Raw genomic sequence first — 20,696 nt, forward strand, 5'->3', positions numbered from 1 at the left:
GGCAGAGACCCTCTTATTTGAGGTGACCTTTGCATGTCCCACCTCACGCAGCCTATCACGCTGTCACAACTGTCCACAAGGCACCTTTATTTACAACCCAGACGATAAAAAACAGACGCGTACAAACAGATAACGCAGCCAGCGCATTACGTGTGGAGTTATAAAGCCATAAAGATACTCTTTAAACAAACAGGCTGGGAGTTTAATTCGGTTAAATACTGTAACAGCTCCATGGTTTCAATATTTGGTGATCCCAGGGCTGGAGCACCTCCTATATGAGGACAGGCTGAGAGAGTTGGGGTTGTTCAGCCTGGAGAAGAGAAGGTTCTGGGGAGACCTTAGAAGAGCTTCCAGCGCTGAAAGGGGCTCCAGGAAAGCTGGGAAGGGGCTCTGGATCACAGAGTGCAGGGATAGGACAAGGGTGAACAGTTTTCAGCTGAAAGAGGGGAGATTGAGATATTATCTCGGGAAGAAGTGTTTCCCTGTGATGTTGGGGAGGCCCTGGACCAGGTTGCCCATCCCTGGAGGGGTTCAAGGCCAGGTTGGATGGGGCTTGGAGCCCCTGATCCAGTGGGAGGTGTCCCTGCCCATGGCAGGGGGTGTGGGACTGGATGGGCTTTTTTTAGGTCCCTCCCAACACAAAGCATTCCATGATGATATGAAATCTGTGGAAGTAGAGGATACAATGCTAAGCGAGTGCATCATTTGCAGGGGTGAGAGGTGCTGGTGGTGGCCTGGGCAATAAATGACACCTGGAGAAAATGGGATAGCATGTTGTTGGAAGCCCAATACCAAGCTAGCAGCCTTTTATCACTCGCTCAGGTCAGCCTCTGAGCTCAAACTGCAGCAGGGGCCACCACCACCTGCAGCGATGGGAATATAAGGCAGTGACCTCAGCTCCTGTAGTGACAAAGCCTGCTGAAGCTGCATCAAACAGGTACAAAAACACACCCACAGGTAAACATTATCCCTAATACAAAACAATTCCCCAACAGTAACACTTCCCATTTAAAGCAGCAAAGAGATTTAAAGCACTTTGTAGCAGCTGGCTGCTCTTCTCATCCCTCACCGTGTCCGTCTTCTTGTTAGCTATGTCAATGAGGATTCCGAGGGAGGAGAAGCAGGGCAACGCAACTGCACCTTGCAATTTTTAAGGTGCAAGAGCGTGTCTGCTCAGACACCTTGAAAATCTCCGTACAGTCAGCTATCTCAGCACTTTTTTTTCAAATCTTTTGGTATTTTTTTCATCTTCAGAGCAGCTTTCTTTGTATTCTGCAGGTGTGAAGATGAAGGAAAATTCCTTGTTCCTGGGGCAAGTTTCTCCAACTCGGCTTCGATCAAGGAAGTTTACAACTTCTGTTAATGCCATCCTCTTTCCTTGCAAGAATTTCGGGTTGAGCAAGGAAACCACACTCACACCATGAGGCATCTGTAGTTCAGCTTTGTTCTAACATCCAGAATTACAAGCTTTCACATCTGCTTTGCAAGTACCTAATAAGAAAGAGTATAAGAAAAACAAAACAGATTCATTACTCAAGGTTATTGCTGAAAACAAAAGCATGAGGCAAGCGCTGACCTCAATAAAAGTTATGAGTAAAAGTGTTTCAGCACGGCCAGCAAACCTGGAAGCAGTGTCTGTCTTCCTGCAGCAGTTTTAAAACAATGAAGATTAAAGGAATCAAAAAGCAGACTGAAAACTGGTGAAATGGCCTGAAATGAATTCATTCCTCTTTATCCACAGAACAGGAGTGTCATGGAAAGCAGCAACAACAGCTTTCCTCCTAGCGATCCTCAACACCAGGGTGGAGAGATCGCTTCTACAGTTAAGAGGCAGTTCTGTCTCCGCTGCCTGTTCACTTGTCAGTGTCTCTCTCAGGGCTCCTCAAGAGCAAAGTATGACTGTTGCTCTCAGTTGTTTATGGCTACCATGGCCTGTTGACTGGGAATAGAAGTGAAAAGCCAGAGTAAAGCTGCCTGAGAAAGTCTGCAGTGGAATGAAGACATTGATTAGAGAATGTTTGAATGATACCTGCATTGTGTATATTGCCAAAGACCTCTAGTCTTCTAATGGACTGGTTTCCTTTTCTGCTCTCTTCAGATTCTCCTTTTCTTTACTGTTATAAAAAGGATTGGGGCAAGGGGAAAGAAAAGAAGCCCAAATCAGCATCAGATATCCTGAGCAGAAAAGTCACATTCCAAGTAACATACGGCATACATAAGATACAAGGAGAAGCTTTATGACAAGACGCTAAGAGTGCTACGTGCTTGGTGACCAGTGTCAGGTTCATGGAGGAAAGAACAGAGCCATCATGTGTAAACCACCACCACCGCCACAACTAGGTCCTTCTGAGAAGCCTCTGTGAAGGGTAAGAGCAAAATGAGGTCTCCAGAGCTCTCATTCATCCTGGCGTTCTGCTCTTACTGCAAATAAACATTCAATAATTGCTAATTGTGCTGGCCGTTTTGCATTGTAGACTCTTAGCATAGGGTCCAAGCCAGTGATTTAGGATAGCTATGAATATATATTTGACAAGCTTTCCCAGAAGCCTTTCTGTCTCTCTTCTGTCCTTACAGTTCAGTGTCTGACACTTCGATCCTCTTCTCTTGCGCTTTCTTTCGACGGTGCTGGCAGATCAGCACGACTGTCACCACAATGATCATCAGCACACAAGCAGAGCCGATGGCCACCGCCAGGAAGTGGATTTCTGAGAAACGTGCTGCATGGAGAGAAACAGATACACGTACAAGAGGGCTCTTGCTAGGAGGCTGGAAACTTGTGTCCATTAATATAACCTTTCCTTAGGCTCCTTTTTTTTCCCTGTGTACATTAACTACCCTCCTACTTTCTCTTTATAATCCCTTTTCTTCTATACTTTTTCCCAAATGCGAGGGAAGACCTGCCAATGCTTCGCACTGGCTAAATTCACATGGCCTCTGGTGGTATTCTTGCCCTCTTACCTTTCTGCACGACTCTGAGCCGCACTTCACCAACTATGCCAGTAACATCGGGTGGGTTCTTCACCTGGCAGGTGAATGTCCCATTGTCAGTGGGCTGTAAGTTCCAGATAACGATGGAAGCATCATAACGGTCAATATTCCCATCCCAGGTGACTCGCTCTTTGAACCGTCCAACAGATAGCTTGTAGGGCTCCTTCAGGTAATAAAATACCTACGATAAAGAGAGGAAGCAGTAAGTACATTCTGTGAGTCAGGTACAGGGTGTCAGCTACGACATAGGGCTTGGCTGTGGTGTGAGCAGGCACAGCTTCATCAGCCTGTTTATTTGACCTTACTCAAAACTAAACGTAAAAGTTGTTTCTTTATCCAGGGTCTGAAAATAAAACTTCTTGCTCAGAGTAATCATTGAGTAGCAGAGGAAAGGCTCAAGATATACACACTCATGATGCAACTGTGCTTGCCCGTACGCACACCTGAACTATTGCTTACTCAGCGCTGGGATTTGGGAATGGCTTGTTTGGGTGTGTGCGTCGATGAAACAGAGCAGAAAGGTCTCACTCACTGGCTCATGAGAACTCAGGTCCTCAGGTTGGAAGTTCCAGGTCACCGATAGGTTCTGGCTGATAGGGCTGCTGCTGGAAAAGGTGCATTTTAACCGCAGGTTAGTGCCGTTCACAGCATCCACCTCCTTGGAAGTGTAAACTTCTACGGCTGCTGCAGGCCACAGTGCTGTAGAGAAAACAAGCAGGGGTTAGTGGTAAAGAAAGCTACTGCCTAGGAGTAAGCTCATCACTGTTCTTATCTGTATTTAGTCTGTAGAGGAGCCCGCCTTATCTATCCCTGTCAATGTTTAACCTGATAGACACAAGCACACAGATGTAATTACTGAGGAAGGTGATCCTGCGTCTGCAGATCCAAGAGATCCCCCACGCCTCGTGGATTTTGCCTGTTAATGTGCAAGCTGCCCAGCGCTGGTTTCGAGGGAACCGGCATTCATCTGAACTGCTGGTACAGGGCTTGCTTTGTTGTTTTGTGGCTGCACAGTTAAACTCTTACAGGTCTGATAACCGGTTGGGAGAGGAGCAGGGAGAAGGGCTTGCCCATAAAGACCGTAGACCATTTTGGGGGGGAGAATGTCTCTCTTCAAGCACGAGCAAACATGACATCTAAGCAGTGCAATGCTGTTGTAAATGTCACCCCTCCTTAAATATATACTTGCTCCTGTCTGGCACTAAAGATGCTACGTAACTTGTAATATCCTTATCCTGGTTACTTGCACAAGTGATTACACTCTATCACACTCAATTCCCTGAGCAGATTTCTTCAGAAAAGCATCCCCGCCCTTTCAAGTAGGACTGCTGAGCCCCAACGAACAATTGCTATTTGCTGATGCTAGAGCTTGCCTTTATCCACTCTGCCTTATCAGCCCGAGTACCACACACAACAGGGTGAGAATTACTCTTATGGAGGTAAGAAGTGCCTATTCTAAGGTAACAGCTTCGGCTGGACAGCTGTAGTCAAATATAGTCAGGCTGAAGATCTCTACAGGAAACCCTCGAGGTAAATCTGTAAGCATTTGTTTGTCAAAGAAACATTCTCTGTTAACCAAACCACCACAGCTGCCGCTTCTAAAATAAGTTTAGAGTCCCTAACTTGACGTTACCCTAAAAGGGAGATGAGCAGCGAGAGAGGAGCATCAGAACACAGAAAGAAGAAAAATGAACCATTGGAAACCCAAAGGATGAAAGTGCATTTCATGCCTGAGCCCTAGTTGTCCACTTGCTTGCCCTGCTGTTCCAGAGTCCAATTGCTCTGGCAGATTGGATCTACCCAAATGGTGGTGCTGTGAGGACTCACTTTTCTTCCCCTCTGTTGCTGTCTTGCTGACCTGACTGCTTTAGCTCTGGGTTAGTGGGTTGGTTTCTGCAAAGGTGCGGTGCTGAGCTAAAAATCTTGGTGCTGCTGCAAAGGCCAGTCCTCCCTGTCTGAACATGTGCTCCCATGAGTTTCCTTTTATACGCTGGTCAAACCAACCCAGCAGAAGAAGAAAATGTTAATGATTTCCTGAAGGTGAGTTAACTCACTCCAGTGAGATCCAAGCGAAGAAAAGCTTATCTGGGGTCGTAAAATATGGCTTCATAGTGAAGATGATTAAAACATTTCCTGTATTTGAAAATAATTTGTAACCGAAGACTTCCTTGCCAAATAATTTCATTTCTCAAAGGAGAAAATATTTCAAATGCCAAAACATTCAAGGTGCTCACATTTGAAAATCTCCCTTGGCAGAGATCACGTTTCTCGTTCAAACATTTGGTGTGAAATCTTTTCCTTTTAAACCCGCTTTAAAGAACAACTGAGGAGAAAATCAGTAAAATAGGTTTTTCAAGACATTACCGAGCGTATCCGTTGGGAAACAAGGGTTTGGTGGTCTGACATCCCAGCTGAGTTGCTATAAACCGCTAAAATCAAGGGAGCTTATTGTCTGTCTGGAATCATCGCTGTGTGAAGGATCTAAACCCAGTGCTGCTGAACAATCCTCAACTGTCTGGTCACAAAGGCAGTGAAAAGCACATCTAGGAGTAAAGTCCAGATTCTTGGCAGGAGAGAAAAAGATGTGTAACCAGAGCTCTGAGTGAGATCAGTGTTCTCCTTCCGCTTGAACACACCTAGACCTGTTTGTCAAAGAAATGCAATCACTTCTTGTCACCGGCAGTGAGCCCTGGACTGAAAGAATCACACCAGTAGTACACAACAAGCACCTGAGACTCCTGTAAAGTCACTGCCTTAATGAGGATGATAGTTAAGAGCTCAGAAGAGGACAGTAGCGGGGTTCCTTACCTCGGAGCTGTACCCCAAGGAAGAGCACAGCACCCAGCCAGTTGGGGCCAAGCATCAGGAAGCCAGGTCCGTACTCCACTGGTTGAGCAGTACCGGAAAGAGAAATTGGTTTCAGGTTCTCGATAACTGGATGAAAGATGAGTTTCTCAATGTTTTCCCAGCACAGTAGAGTGAATTCCTTTCTCTCAGCTTGGCAATGTGCGTGCTCGTTCCTGCTTGAGTCAGAGCCCTCCCTGCCCCTGCACTGGCAGGCAAGGTGCGGCCAGCACAGCTCACCTTTGTGTGCCAAACGGGGAGATCTTCAGGGTAAGATTAATTTCTTCTGCCTTCCATATTCCTTTGCTCTTTTGTGTCGCAATCATCCCTCCTCCCAGCTTCCACTTCAAACCACTCCCCTCTTGTGGGAGGTAATTTTGCTCCTAAAAGAAAATTTGCCTTAAGGTGTTTATTGATGTCCTGGAGCGATGATGGCCATTGGTTGGGCAAAAACCTGCCAACGATCAAAAAAAAAGCCACCCAAAGTAGGCAGCTGGGATGAGCACACATCCTATTGGAACACAGATACCTTCAGTAAAAGGAAGGGATCCTTGTAACGTGGCTTGGATGCAGCCATTCCACAGAAGTAGGAGACTGCTTTAACTTGGATAAGTCCAAGGGCAATCACACTGGACACACATCCAGCCGGGCCGTATCCAGGGACAGCTGGGGACACTCCACTGTGCTTAACAAGCACAAGACACAAGAGAAACTCAGCATGACACACAATGTTTTCCTGGTGGCACGTGGCTGTTGTGAGAACACAGAACTGAGCTGCGCATGCGCGTTGGCAAAATAAGGATATTTGCACTGGAAGGCCATAAATCACCATAACAGCAGAACCTGACACTGGCTGTGGCTGTGTTTGTGTCCTGTCTACGGCCCAGTTCCAAGAAGTCATCCCACGTGATGAACATTCATTGTGACTGATGATTTTCCTTGTGGTGGAGCCACGGCAGGGACAGGAGGATGCCAACGTCGGGATGTTCAGCTCAAAACTAAGGGGCAGAGTGAGGGCACTCTTGCTGTGCAGCAGCGCGGGGTCCAGCTGGGGTGTTTAGGATTACCTGGGACACATGGAGAGGATGTCAGAACGGGCCAGAAGAAGATTCTGGTGGAAAGAGAACAGCAGCAGGGCTCTCAGACTTCCTGCGAATGAATCGGACAAGGCAGGGCAAGCAGTGCCAGACAGGGCAGGAGAGTGGTGTGGGACAGGGTGAGCTGTGCAAGAGGAGTGGTGTGGGACAGGGAGAGCTGTGCAAGGAGAGTGGTGTGGGACAGGGTGAGCTGTGCAAGAGGAGTGGTGTGGGACAGGGGGAGCTGTGCAAGAGGAGTGGTGTGGGACAGGGGGAGCTGTGCAAGAGGAGTGGTGTGGGACAGGGGGAGCTGTGCAAGGGGAGTGGTGTGGGACAGGGTGAGCTGTGCAAGGGGAGTGGTGTGGGACAGGGTGAGCTGTGCAAGAGAAGTGGTGTGGGACAGGGGGAGCTGTGCAAGAGGAGTGGTGTGGCACAGGGTGAGCTGTGCAAGGGGAGTGGTGTGGGACAGGGGGAGCTGTGCAAGAGGAGTGGTGTGGCACAGGGGGAGCTGTGCAAGGAGAGTGATGGCACAGGGTGAGCTGTGCAAGGGGAGTGGTGTGGGACAGGGTGAGCTGTGCAAGGAGAGTGATGGGACAGGGTGAGCTGTGCAAGGAGAGTGATGTGGGACAGGGTGAGCTGTGCAAGGGGAGTGGTGTGGGACAGGGTGAGCTGTGCAAGGAGAGTGATGTGGGACAGGGTGAGCTGTGCAAGAGGAGTGGTGTGGCACAGGGAGAGCTGTGCAAGAGGAGTGGTGTGGCACAGGGTGAGCTGTGCAAGGGGAGTGGTGTGGCACAGGGTGAGCTGTGCAAGAGGAGTGGTGTGGCACAGGGAGAGCTGTGCAAGAGAAGTGGTGTGGCACGGGGTGAGCTGTGCAAGAGGAGTGGTGTGGCACAGGGGGAGCTGTGCAAGGAGAGGGCACTGCAGGGGGAGCTGTGCAGGACAGGGCAGGAGCGCCCTCTGGCGGGGTCAGCGTCCCTGCTCAGAGCCCCCATCCCTGCGGGATGCTTGTCCTGCACCGCCTTCCATCCCGCTTCGGGCAGGTTGTCAGGCAGAGGCTGTCTCCAAACAGCATTCCCCTTAGCATTCACCTTGTCCGTGCGCTCACCAGCCCAGCAGCACAGGTGTAAATGTGATATAAAGAAACCGAGCCGATCTTATTGCAGATTCAATTCATAACCAGTATGAACGCTGCATGGAAATGTAGAATTGCTTTTGCAGTGTCGTATTGAAACTGAAGAGAAACAGCAGCACAGTTAAGCAAGGTCCCTCCTGACAGGAAGCACATTGTGGAGCATCTGTCGGAATCAGAGCATCATCTTCAGGCTCGTGGAGAGGACTGTGGTGCTCAGCCACCCTCTCCTCGCTGTCAGTAGGTGTGCAGAGGTGAATCTGGGCGAGGAGCTGGCTAATGTCACTCTCTAAGAGGCAGCAGGGAAAAAATAGGGTGTTTTAGAGTAAAATAAGAAAAAGCAGAGTCCAGATTGCATCATCAGTGACTAAAACCCCTGGGTTTTTATGCCTGGCACCTACAGGCTTGTTTCTGCACCCCTACTGAGCTTCTTGCAGCGTTTCTGGTTCCTGCATTTATTCATTTGCTGTAAGTTGCCTGCGGTAGTTTAAACTTCAGAAACACTTGCTTTGAAAAATCATTAGGAAGATCCTGGTGGCTAATGTGACCCAGGCTGCTTTCTCCCTCCAGCTGCCCCTCAGGCAGTCACAACACCTCTGCGGAGCCTTGAACGGGGCTGGCACAGAGCAACCACCCCTCGCTGTCAGTGACGTCCCATGAAGACGTTTTGAGCCTCCGCACTTCCTGACATGGGCTTATTTTACCATACGTGTTGTGCGACCTTCTTGGCTGCTCACAGGTTTCACTGGAAACAGTGAGTGTCCCCAGTGCTGCTCGGTACGTGGCCATACGCAGTTCTGGGAAAAATCATCTTGAGCCTTGTAAGCAAGAGCTTGAAAAGCCAATGTGTTCTTCCTTCCCTCGCAGCCAGCCTCGGCGATGCCAGTCTGATGTGGTAGAGAAGACCAAGCGAAGGAGGCTCGCAAGGATGAGGTTGGAGTGGTCCTCGCCTCTCCTGGGACTCCTGCTGTGTGCGGGTGAGTGCGGTGGCCAGCAGCCCCGGGATGGGAAGGGCGGCTGCCCAGGGAAAAGCAAGAGGGGAAATGGCAGGGCTGAGTGGCTGGTTTGGCAAAGTACCTGCAGCCGCATCTTCTGCAAGTGGCACTTGCAGCGCCTGCTGCTCTCCAGGGTGTGCAGGCTGCAAGGACAGAGAAACAGGAATCCAACCCTTTAAAGATAGCAAAAAAGAACCACAAGTCCCTGGGGGTGCTTACAAGGTGATTCCCTACGGTACCTGGTCTCCAGCTTTGTGCAGCAGGGTGGAAGCCTGATGCACTACTTTGGACCAGGCGATGCGTGAGATTCAACTTTAGTTTTATGCTTTACTCATACACTTCTCTTAAACCGTTTTGTGGTCATGGGTAAAGAACTTCAGCTTCACTGTGGTATCGTGGTAGTGATTTTCATGTTACCCGTTTGAACTGAGCAGTGTTTAGAAAGCTAGTTTAGGATGAAGTGCAGAGTAAAGACTACGAAGACTAAAGAAGCTGGTAACTATGAGAGAGAACACTGCAAGATCATTAAAAGACACTACACTAAACCTACAGCCACTCTGCCGATGTGCTGCCAACTCCAACTGCTGTTCTTTCAGAAGACTGAAACCTTTGGTTCAGCAATGTCTGTTCTTTTTTTTCAAATTTGAATTAATCTTATATAAACAAAAAGAGCATTTGATCACCTTCTCCCCAGCCAACTCCTCTGCCCCTGGAATCTCAAATCTACAGTTTTGTTACAAGCATCTCCCATTGTAAAAGAATGAAGATCAGGGAAAGTGCTGAACACATGGACACAGGTCATTCCCCTGTCAACAGAAAGTAACACAAGTAAATAAATGTTTTTAAAGCAAATTGCAAGTCTGATTCAGACCTAAAAACTGTCTGTAACACTCCAGCTCCGGAGACTTCGGCGGAGCTACTTGTTTCCTACCAAGAAAGAAAAATCAGGTAGATAAACCCCTTCACAGCATTAAATTTAGCACCAGGGTCCAATCCCGCAGTGAGAACGCTTTTGCAGAGGACGGTGGTTCCCACTGCAGAAACCAGGCATGATTTTCCAAGAGTCCATAATAACAAAGCAAAATTGTTGGGTGTGCAGGTGAATAGGAAAATTATTCAACCTTCCATTCTATGTTTAAAATGGTTTCCAAAGGAAAAGACTTCATTTCAACCCAACATCCTGTCCCTGCTAACAGAAAGCTCCTACTGCGTTTAGCACAAATATAGGAGCACAGACATCTCTTTCAAGCAGCTGAGTTCAGAAAGGATGTGCTTGAGGTAGGGAAGGTCTATGATATCAATTGCTAAATTACTTAACACTTATTATTCTTTCTTTTGTAGCTGGCACCGCAGCTCAGCTGGGTAAGTGTATTTTACCAGTATTCTTAACTAGTTACTATGATAAAAAGATCAATGATGGCTCACGAGTCAAATCGAAATATTTGTATGTCACAAATATTGTAAGAAAGGAAAAATCCCATTCGTTAATTGTTACTGATCTCAGCGATTTGAAAAATGAGCTGTCATGAATTGCCCCCAATCATTGCTAGTGATCCCCGAGCAGGGTTGGGCATTTTCCACCAGAAGGATTACAGCAGTTTGATTTCTTAACCCTTATTGTTCTTTCCTTTGCAGAAGATGTCGAAGCACAGGAGGGTAAGTGCATTTTACCAGCACCCTTCGCTATTTATCATGACATGAAGGTTGCGGATGCCTCACAGGTGAGGACTAAAAGACAGTTAGGACTATTAGAATTCAAACAGTATTTTAGGAAGAAAGAGATTCCCGTTTGTTAGTTGCTGCTGTCATCACCAGTTGGAAAAATCAGCTGTAACGAGTTGCCTGTAATTACTGTTCGTGGTCTCCGAGCAGGACTGCCCTTTTGCAGAGAGCTGCAAGCGTGCGGATAAACAGAGTGATGACAGCAAGCGGCCAGGGTCTCTGCCGTAATGTTGAGCACACTGTGATGGTATTTTGATACTGCTTAGTGTCACAAAGAATCGGTGTGAAAAGCTCAAGGAAAACATGCACGCAGAGGACACAGACATCAGGAATTCACTTTCTACCATAAAATTAAAGATTTCACAGCACAAACTGCCACGGTGGGATCAAGGGTGGGCAGGGAAGCCTACCCAGAAGCTGTTTGTAATGCTCCTTTCCCTTCTTGTTGGCCCACCTTCCCATAAAGAATTCCTGCTGGAGATCTCCGGAACCACAGTGACAATCACATGTCCCTTGACTGAAGGCAGCATAGTCTGGGATTTAGGCGGGACAAAGCCAGCCAGCAACGAGAGGAAGTACGTTATAGAGAACCACGACAGCTCTCCTACCAACGTGGCTTGTTCCTCAGGCAGTAAGAAATATCAAATGTACCTGAATGCCAGAGGTGAGTGGAAAAGCAGTATGAAGGTAGACTCCACTCATTGCAGTGGCAGAAGCTAGGAGCTGAGACCTGGTTTTCAGTGCTACAGGACTGTGTGAACATGATTCTGCTGAAGCCCTTCCTTCTCTATAGGGGCAATAAGAGCCCAAACCTCCTCTTTTTTAGCAAACAATCTCCCCGCTCTCTATGCCTTTCCCTTCCACCTCAAGCTAGTTGCATGTCAATGTTTCCCACATATACAGCACACAATCTTTTTCTTTTTTTAATACAGCTTTTCCATGCTACAAGACAAGAATAATGTCTGTCCTAAAAGCCAGAGGCATTTCTTATCTTGCAGAGTGGAAACCTTCCATCTGGAGCACACTGTCAGGTCTCTAGGAGGAGTTTCCCCTCACCCTGACAGAGGGATTTAAGCCTTTGTGTGCCGTTTGAAATCTGAGCAGCTGCCCTGCATTCAGGATTTAGAACGTAGCACTGGTGGGACAATGATCTCGGAGATGTTTTGCACTCTCTAGCTCAGGCCATGCAAACAGCAAAAGTGGCTGTGGACATCAGTCACTGTTCTGTGTCTTTGCAAACTAAAACGGCAGGGCAGATAGAATGGCCCATGGTGTCCCCTTCCTTTCTGCTCTTTTCTCCTTCCCACGCAGGACTGTATCTTTTCTGCTAGCACTGAGCAGATGAGCAAAGCCTGGACTTTCCATGCTGGAAAGGAACATCATCCGTCTCTGAGCACCTTCCCTTCTCCCCCTGGCAGTGTGCACCAACTGTGAGGAGCTGGATGCCTTGACAGTGACGGGGATCATCATTGCAGATATCCTCATCACCTTCGGGGTGCTGATTCTGGTGTATTACTTCAGCAAAGACAGGAAGGGGAGAGCGGGCGCTGGCGGTCGGCAGCGAGGTAGGAGCCACTTCAGGCACCTCTGCTCTCCATGATGTCTGCTAAGCACTACATTAAGTTCTCACCTCTGATGAGTGACAGAGCTTCCTCTGTTCCCATCAACCCTCCCAGACCGCGCCAAATAATGCTCCTGCTCGCCAGGTCTATGCCACCAGGCTGCTTTCTTCTATGGGATGGATGCGGCTGCTGTGTGGTGTCCGTAGGAAAACATTTCAGCCTTGGGTCTGTGATGAAGCAAACTCTGTACGGTGGTTGCAGCCCCAGCCTGACCCCATCAGCTGCTCTCTCAGGCAATCAAAGACCGAGAATTAGGCTTGCACACAAAGGATGTGATTGGAAATCATGGTGTTAATAATACCGTATATTTGAATTTCTGGCTTCTGAAGCCACGGTTTGGTGACCCAGTGGTTCCAGCAGTGGGGCTCAGGGGTTATAAGTTGCAGAAACCATTCCCCTCATCCTATCCCTCCCCAGCTTTCCTGTAGGCTCCCATTATCTCCAAGGAAGCCCTTTTTTTGTATGAATCACCACCAAGGACAACTTCTCTTTGCTTCTGTTGCAGGTCAGAAGATGCAGCGTCCTCCCCCTGTTCCAAACCCAGACTATGAGGTATGGAGAACCTGCATTTTTTCCACCTCTGTCGGCTGGCTGGGGAGGAATAGTCAGAGCTGGGGGTCTGTAGTGTTTATCCTTTTTGCTCATTTGAAGAAGCATCCTTTCAGTCTCCAAGCATTCCTGGGAGGGGAAGAAAAATGTGGTTAGGTTGGAGCCCCTTCTCCTGGGAGCTGCCAGAGGGAGCTGGGAGCAGAACTGCAGCTTCTTGTACGTGCTAGCGGAGCAGCACTGCACCTCCTCTCTCGGGTGCGGGTTTCTCCACGTATTATGTGCACCAAAACTCTGGTGTTGTTTGAGGGTGTGTTAATTTGGATTCCTTTAACGCCTCTTCTGTTCCCACAGCCCATCCGGAAAGGCCAGCGGGAAGTCTATGCAGGCCTGGAATCCAGGGGCTTCTGAAATCCCCACCGATGATGGGCTGGAAAACAGCTGCAGAGGAGCTAAATGCTTCTGCCCAGCTCAGCACCATTTCTCTGCGAGCTTGCTGAGGTCCGGGTGTTTCGAGATAAGCCAGGTGTCTACACAGGACAGGCACTCTGCTGCCATCCGCTATCCCACCCCGATGTGTTCCTCCAGCCTCCGGCTTGATATTAGGGAAAAGAATCGAGCACATTGGCAAGAGAAGTTTTCCTTCTCATTAAAGGTCTGCAGACTCACTCTGGGTTCCTGGCCTCTTTTTCCTTCTCCCTCTGCTTTGGTCGCATGCTTTGGCTTTCCATCCCGTTTCATTTCCACCCTGAGCGCCTCCAGTTGCTCTGTGTGCAGCGAGTGGGTCCTCCTCAGGGTGACTGGCCTCTCACCTTGTCCTGCTCTCATATTCTGAGTTTCACTGTCTGAATTTCACTGCCCAAGACTGTAACACAAGGAACAGAAAGAGTCAGTAAAGCAAAATGGTACAGTTATATAGAAAAGCCACTGCTTTAAAATGAAAATATTTCAGTCAAAAAAGAATGGTTTTCCTTTAAAAACACAAGAAACGCTTCTACCAATCCATGCAGCTTAACCTATCCATCCCCAGCCTTTCTTCTCCGGGAAATGAGTGGGGCTCAGTGCTGCTTTGCATCCAGTGACCTTTATATTTCAGACCTTTGGCAGCACATCCTTCTGGGCACACATAGGGATTTGACACCTTTCCAAGCATCTGAAAGCCTCCTATTAGGAAATATCAGTGCTTGGCTGAGTGTTAGATCTTTGTTGCTATTAAATAGTGGGGCTTTTAGATAGCACAGCTAAGATTTGAACCCCCACTTAGCTGTAAGTATCGGCATTGCAGTCTGACTCAGATGGCATAACAGGGATTTTTGTGTTTCCCAAATTGGAATCGAGAGCCTTTTTCTCAGCCCCAGGACCAGCGCTCTGCTCCGAAACAGCTTGGTTTATGGAATTGAAATGAATGCATTAAGACTGCAGAGATAAAGCCCAGGACCTACAAAATCCAAGAGAGCATCAAGCCTTTTTACTAGGGTTTGATCAAGAGAGCATCAAACCCTGACCTTCTCTTCCCAAAGGCTTCCTAGGCTCTATTTGTACTGAGATCCTATAGTGTGGTCTAGGATAAAAACATTTCTTGGAGTGTGTTGCACCCTAAGGGCTGTACAAGTACATTTGCTGGCCAAGTTTCATTTTCCAGAGCTATTGCTCTTTGAGGTTCTTGTGGTCTCCTCTTTGCTGCTGCCCCTTCTCCCCATTTCAGCCCTGTAACTTGAGTCCTGCCTGGGTTCTGTTAGAAATACAGCTTGCCATTGCTAAAGATCTGCTTTAACTCCTTTATATTCCTTTTTGAAATGTAATATATTAATAAAATGGGAGGCAGCACCCCAAGCATGCACTGGAAAGGATTTTCCCTGTGGTTTTGTCTCTTAATTAAGAGGAGTTCCAAGTTCAGGAGTAGCTGAGACTGCGGGTCTTTATTGAACCATCGTGCAACAGCCTTTCTTGTCTAACACTGGCTGAGCAAACCCTGTTTCTGTCCCTTTGCAGAGAAAAAGCTCCGAAGACAGGAAACAGCAGCAGCAATGGGGGCTGGGGATGGTTTAACCCTTGAGGCTCAGCATGGGGAGATGAACAGCCAAGTTTCACATTTGAGATTGCCGTACTTACCCTGCAGGATGTGGTTTGAAAGGCAGCACAGCTGGGTTTACCGTACAAGGCACTAAACAACGAGGAGGGAGATGGCAAGATATGAAAACATAACCCCCAGCAGCTTTAAAACTATGCTGGGCCACATTCTCAGCTTCTGCAAAACACCGCTGCTCCAGGGATGTTCGCTGAGCCCAACCTACAGCCCCTCACCAACAACGGGATGTGAGAAACTTGGAGAATTCTGGGTGTACAAGGTTTAAATTTTGCTTCAACCTTTTACGAGGTTGCATGTTTGCATTGTGTTTGCCCCGACCAGTGCCCACCTACGCTCTTCTTATCTCTGCTCTCCTTATCTCCGCGGGATCAGCACCCATCCAGTGACAACATCTCTGCCTCTCTGCTTTCCTGCACTAGCGAATACTTTGTCCTCCCATGAGTGAGGTGCTGAGGAGCCTCTCACAATCAGACACAGACAGTTGTAAACGTTGCTCCCGCTGTGTCGTTGATTTGCGCAGAGGATTTCTCCTGCTTGTTGGGTGTGGTTAGCCACCTCTGCTCATTGCCTGGAGACCTGATGCTGATGAAAGCGACGAACCAGGTCACAGCTGCTCCCCTGTTCTATAAGATCCTCCCCAGATGGCTTTGTAGACCAAAGGTGGGTATGGGCATATTCTACCCGCAATGGCCATACCAGGCTCACCCTTTCATTGGTGCAGGATAGAGCAGAAGAACCCCGAAGACATTATTCTGCTCCTGTGAACAGCAAAATATTGTCACATAAAGAGCCGACACCACAGGGAAATGGGTCCTTTCCTCTTTCACTGCTCGCCAGGCTGATCACACACCAGTTCCTTTAAGGACACGTGGGGTGCACCCACCGCTTTGCCTGTGCTGGGTCAGATGGGACACAGATTCATGGCCAGTTTTTATTGAGTGTTAACTCTTTTTGTGCGTACTTTACACCACCACAACGGAGCAGGGGGGCTATGGGATAGGCTCATCTTTAATGGGGTACACAAGTGCAAGAGGTGATGGAAAGAGCAGAGTGCTACAAGCAGCCCAGCCCAGCACGGAGCTGCAAGGCTCTTGAGGCAAAAACCCCGGGCTGTCTTCTGCCAGGGCAGGGCAAGAGTGTTCTTGGGCTCTGGCGGTGGCTTTGCTGTGATACCGTTCCCAGTACACAGAGTCATTGGTCCCAGAATCTTCCCACATCACTTGCGGGCCTTGGTAGGTGCCAGCCGGCTGTACGCTGCGTTGTCCCGCTCGCCGAGGGGCTAGGAGGGAAAAAACGGTGCGATGAGCTACAACCGCACCTGCCCAGCCCTTGGAGGGAGGGTGCAAGGGAAGGTGGCCCAGCTCTCTCTTTGCCCAACTTCTCGCAAGCTTTCCCTCCCCGCACACCCAGCTGAACAACCCCAGAGAGTAAGAGCTGAACTCGCTCCATCCTCTGGGTCTCTCGGAGGTGGCTGCGAATACCCAGCACAGAGCAACCTCCAACATAGCTCAACACCTCATGGGACCAAGGAGCCCCCTGGAGCTGTGCTGGCACAGCCACACTGGTCCCACCATGCAGCTCCACATCACAGAGAGGTCCCAAACCTCACACACACACTCACACACACACACAGAGACACGTGTGTGCGCACGCTTACCTGGTAGAGCTGCTCGTTGGCAATCAGGTTCTGCCTGTCAGAAGCTAAATGAAGAAAGAAAGTGGTCAAAGACGAGGGGAGACATGGGGAGTGGGGTGAAAGTTTGCAAACATAACCCAGCAGCCGGCTGTTTTCAGCCCTCGTGCCTCTAGGAGGCTTCTTGGAAAGCCCCTCAAATGTCCCTGTGCCACTGCTGCTGTCCCTAGAATGACGTTTTGGTGAACCTTGCGCATTCAATGGCTTCTCCTGAGAAGCCAAGCCAGGGGCAGGAAAGGCAGAGGGAGGGCTCACATGGATTCCTTCCCTAGACACGCTATGTGCTGGCTGCTGCCTGCAGCTCGGAGTCACAGGGCTCATTGGGCAGTGATGCGAAGTCCCTTGGTACCACACAGCTCCTAAAGATGCCCGGGCACTTCCCATCCCACCCCCTGGATGGCCAGCGGGGCTCCCCCCTCACCTCGCGACAGCCGGCCCTTGTCCTGGCCGGTGATGCAATACACGGCGACTGCCAGGAAGACGGTGGCGACAACATCGGCGATGACAATGCCAGCGATGGTGGGAACGTCAACTTCAATGCAGTTCTGGCACACTAGAAGCCCAAAAGGGCACAAACGCTGAAAGCCATGAGCACAACCCCGTGTCTTGGCCACCTCTGCCCTCGCTGCCAGGCTCTGCCAGTCCAGGGCGAGAGACCAGGGATTAAGCTTGCCTTGCTGCGTATCCCAAGGTGGTGGCACAAGCTGCCACGTGTCCCCAGCACTCAGGGCAGCCCATAGCAGGGCCAGGGACTGGCATGCAATGAGGCAGTGCCAGGTTATGACACTAAACGAGGCTGTAGAGCTCTCACGGGGACACCACATGTAGGGCAATGTGCAGCTTGGCTCTTCCCAAGGACACAGCAGCTGTCAGGAATTCCATGAACTGGTGGAACCACCTTCAAACTCCGAGGAATTGGTAGTTCCCTCAAAAACCTGCTTAGGTGAAAACCTCAAGCAGTTCTGGCATAAGAAACCAGCTTTGCAACACTTACTGCGATAGTGCACCTGGAGAGGGGGGCTGCTCTTCCCGCTTTGTGGTCTGCATGTATATATGCCTCTGGGATCATCATAAATTGCACCCAAATCCAACTGTGTCACGTTTCCCACCATCTCTGCACCTTTCAGCCATATGATTGGATCTTGGCTATCTGTTTCGCATTGAAGGAACACCCTCCCGCTGGCTTCATTCACGATTACTTTTTGCCCTGTAAAGAGAAATGGGAGCAGAGAGCTTCACAGCAGAGTTCTCAGCCCCGAGCGCGGTGCAGTGCTCAGGGATTTCATTCATAGAACCATGGAATGGTTTGGTTGGAAGGGACCTCAAAGCCCATCCAGTTCCAACTGCCATGGGCAGGGGCACCTCCCACTGGCTCAGGGGCTCCGAGCCCCATCCAACCTGGCCTGGAACCCCTCCAGGGATGGGGCAGCCACCACTGCTCTGGGCCACCTGGGCCAGGGCCACACCGGCCTCAGCGTGAAGAATTTCTTCCTAATGTTTAACCTATATCTGCCCCTTCCAATTTAAAGCCACGGAGATGGACAGTGCAGAGAACAACCCATTCGGCTGTGCCTGAACAGCACAAAGGACACTGCAAACAAAAAACACTCTGGCAAAAGTAGAGTACTTCATGGAAAAGCAATCCATGTTCAAGCGGTAGTTAGATTAATGCAGCTCTGGGGAGAGATCCAAATCCCTTTAGAAAGAAAACTAACTGGAATTGGGCATCAACACAGACTCCATTCAGACCGCGTCTGCGTCGCCCTCATCCCGCACACAGATCGCGTTCCTATTGAAGTGCGGCAACAGAAAGCAAAATATTTCCACCAGCAGGCACAGGAGCGGAGCCCAAACAGGGAGACAAAACCCCATGTGAGTTTTTATCCAATATTAAAACCATTTAAGTGAAAAGCGTGCAAAGAAACCCCATCAAGATGCTTCCTTGGCCCAAAAGAAAGCTTAGGAGGGACTGTTTACAAAGGCTTGTGGTGATAGGACTAGGAGTAATGGGTGTAAGCTGGAGAGGGGCAGAGTTAGACTGGACATAAGGAAGAATTTCTTCACTATGAGAGTGGTGAGACCCTGGCCCAGGGAAGTTGTGGCTGCCCCATCCCTGGAGGGGTTCCAGGCCAGGCTGGATGGGGCTTGGAGCCCCTGATCCAGTGGGAGGTGTCCCTGCCCATGGCAGGGAGGTTGGAACTAGATGAGATCTTTAAGGTCCCTTCCAACCCAAACTATTCTATGATGCTATGATTTACAGACCCCACGTCAAGGTGTCACGATGGAAACCCCAGGAAGACGTGGATGCTTGCTTACCAGCCACCCTCCCACCACCGCAGAACACCCGCAGTAGAAGCAGCACAAGCAGCAGCCTCCAGGGACCACGGCGAGTGCCCGCTGGACCCGCTGGACCCGCTGTGGCGTGCAGGATGAGCCCCAGCCTCGCCATCTGCACAGGGTCCCTTGGGTGCATCATGGTGGGGTCTCCATGCACCATTCCAGCCATGGTGCTCAGCACCACAGCAGCCTGAGGGCAGGGGACGATGCCTGGACTCACCTCGGACACCCCAACTGGCCACAGCCAGGCTGGTGAAGAGCACCCAGGCACCCAGCACCCGTCCTCTCCACATGGCACGAAGTGGTGGCGGCTCTTTGCCTTGCTCAGAGGAGAGGACGTGGCGAGAGCTTCTCGCCACAACACCCTGAGACCTTTGTCAGGTACCGGATGCTGGAGGCTGAAGCCTCGCTCCCTCCCTCCCCCGGCAGCCGGGGGATGTCTGAGGTGCTCTTGGCCTGCCTCCTCACCCAGCCCCAACCATGACACCCAGGGAACGGCAGGGTTGAAGAGGTGAGCTTGAGATGGTGGGGCCCCCAGCAGCTTTGAATCCCAAAGTAACCATGGATTCCCAGCAGCCACAGAGTCTCCAGTGACGGAGACCAGCTCACAGGGACGCCTAAATCGACAGACGGACTACCGCTCTGGTGGCAAGTAGCAACATTTTATTCTCCAAACGGAGTTTTTACACTCTTCTGGTTCCTCTTCGAATAATGATTACATGCTTCTGGTTGAGATAACATCGTACTTGTATGCACGGTTTACATACTTTATTACTATTCTTGTCGTGAGAAAGCAGGCTCTACAAGTTCTACAAACAAGGGTCTACGTGTCTGTCCAGAGTTCACATAACATCCTTAACTAAATCTGCAGGTGTTCCTGGAGTGTATACATTTAGCTTGGGCCCTGGAATGGGGAGAAACACATTATACTGCCAAGAACCTCTGTGTCCGCATCCTCCCTTCCAGGAGGAGCGGCTTTTAATCTCAGCACAGTTTTCTGTTATCGACCCTTTCAGGCCCCACAGAACACTGCTCTCAAGGCCTCTGGCTCCATCATTCTGCTTTTGACCCTTTCAGGCCCTCAGAATGTATAATGGTTCTCCTCACTCCAGCAGCAGCAACGCACCCCCAGCAGCCACGGATGCCCCAGCAGCACCCATGGAAACACCAGCAGCCAGGAAACTGCCAGAAGCAGCAGCCAGGGACCCTCCAGCAGCCAGAGATCCCCATCCAGCAGCCAGGGACCCCCATCCAGCAGCCAGGCACATCCCCCCCCCGACAGCTACAGGTCCCCCAATAGCCATGTGTACCCCAATAACCAAGGGACTCCAGCAGCCATGAAGCCCCCAGCATTGATGGAGCCCCCTCCAGCACCCCGCATCCCTCCTGCAGCCAGGAGCCTCCCGGACCCCCAGGTCCGCCTTGCAGACAAGGAACCCGCAGCATCCACAGGTTCTCCTCGAGCCAGGAGCCCTCTAGCAGCCACAGAGCCCCCCACCATCCAAGGGGTCGCCATCATCCTCAAAGCCCCTCGTATCCTCCCCCTCCAGCATCCACGTGTGTTTCACCATTCTGTCCTCCGGCGGCCACCGTAGCGGCATTGGCGCTGCAGCGCGGGAGCCGTTCTGTCCCGCGGCGGCCACCGTAGCGGAGTT

The 20,696-nt window shown here is 50.1% G+C and overlaps 3 protein-coding genes across 4 annotated transcripts; 1 reads left to right on the plus strand and 2 right to left on the minus strand.

The window, feature by feature from the left end:
• Positions 1-77: 77 nt before the first annotated feature.
• Positions 78-6,209, minus strand: MPZL2 (myelin protein zero like 2). Its single transcript, XM_009571757.2, has 7 exons — positions 6,073-6,209; positions 5,797-5,874; positions 3,521-3,687; positions 2,959-3,169; positions 2,573-2,717; positions 2,030-2,114; positions 78-1,491 (listed from the first exon to the last, which is right to left on the minus strand). Exons 2-6 carry the CDS (start codon positions 5,849-5,851, stop codon positions 2,057-2,059), a joined length of 636 nt encoding a protein of 211 aa, XP_009570052.1. The 5' UTR covers positions 5,852-5,874; positions 6,073-6,209; the 3' UTR covers positions 78-1,491; positions 2,030-2,056.
• Positions 6,210-8,658: 2,449 nt separating this feature from the next.
• Positions 8,659-13,590, plus strand: LOC104068840 (T-cell surface glycoprotein CD3 epsilon chain). Of its 2 annotated transcripts, none has more exons than XM_009571769.2 (8): positions 8,659-8,814; positions 8,905-9,014; positions 10,374-10,394; positions 10,668-10,688; positions 11,221-11,418; positions 12,173-12,319; positions 12,882-12,928; positions 13,277-13,590. In XM_009571769.2, exons 2-8 carry the CDS (start codon positions 8,966-8,968, stop codon positions 13,331-13,333), a joined length of 540 nt encoding a protein of 179 aa, XP_009570064.1. In that variant the 5' UTR covers positions 8,659-8,814; positions 8,905-8,965; the 3' UTR covers positions 13,334-13,590. The 2 variants fall into 2 exon arrangements, with proteins under 2 accessions (XP_009570064.1, XP_053943190.1); XM_054087215.1 differs by having other exon boundaries at positions 8,691-8,791.
• A 1,835-nt stretch (positions 13,591-15,425) lies between these two features.
• LOC104068850 (T-cell surface glycoprotein CD3 gamma chain) lies at positions 15,426-19,508 on the minus strand. Its single transcript, XM_009571780.2, has 5 exons — positions 19,262-19,508; positions 17,699-17,911; positions 17,126-17,257; positions 16,669-16,712; positions 15,426-16,290 (listed from the first exon to the last, which is right to left on the minus strand). The coding sequence occupies exons 1-5, from the start codon at positions 19,332-19,334 to the stop codon at positions 16,228-16,230; spliced, it is 525 nt and encodes a 174-aa protein (XP_009570075.2). The 5' UTR covers positions 19,335-19,508; the 3' UTR covers positions 15,426-16,227.
• Between the last annotated feature and the right edge of the window lie 1,188 nt (positions 19,509-20,696).

The sequence above is a fragment of the Cuculus canorus genome, chromosome 23 (genome assembly GCF_017976375.1).
Source record: "Cuculus canorus isolate bCucCan1 chromosome 23, bCucCan1.pri, whole genome shotgun sequence".
Lineage (NCBI taxonomy): Eukaryota > Metazoa > Chordata > Aves > Cuculiformes > Cuculidae > Cuculus > Cuculus canorus.

Excerpts from the sequence above, each read along its gene's own strand:
- LOC104068840 (XM_054087215.1), top strand. The coding sequence starts at position 8,727 with ATGGGCTTATTTTACCATACGTGTTGTGCGACCTTCTTGGCTGCTCAC. Across the intron at positions 10,395-10,667 it reads TGGCACCGCAGCTCAGCTGG|AAGATGTCGAAGCACAGGAG; the intron begins GTAAGTGTATTT and ends TTTCCTTTGCAG. Across the intron at positions 10,689-11,220 it reads AGATGTCGAAGCACAGGAGG|AATTCCTGCTGGAGATCTCC; the intron begins GTAAGTGCATTT and ends CTTCCCATAAAG.
- LOC104068850 (XM_009571780.2), bottom strand. The coding sequence starts at position 19,334 with ATGTGGAGAGGACGGGTGCTGGGTGCCTGGGTGCTCTTCACCAGCCTG. Across the intron at positions 17,912-19,261 it reads GGCCAGTTGGGGTGTCCGAG|GGCAAAAAGTAATCGTGAAT; the intron begins GTGAGTCCAGGC and ends TTCTCTTTACAG. Across the intron at positions 16,713-17,125 it reads CAAGGGCCGGCTGTCGCGAG|CTTCTGACAGGCAGAACCTG; the intron begins GTGAGGGGGGAG and ends TTCTTCATTTAG.
- MPZL2 (XM_009571757.2), bottom strand. The coding sequence starts at position 5,851 with ATGCTTGGCCCCAACTGGCTGGGTGCTGTGCTCTTCCTTGGGGTACAG. Across the intron at positions 3,688-5,796 it reads CCTTGGGGTACAGCTCCGAG|CACTGTGGCCTGCAGCAGCC; the intron begins GTAAGGAACCCC and ends TTTTCTCTACAG. Across the intron at positions 3,170-3,520 it reads ACCTGAGTTCTCATGAGCCA|GTATTTTATTACCTGAAGGA; the intron begins GTGAGTGAGACC and ends TCTTTATCGTAG.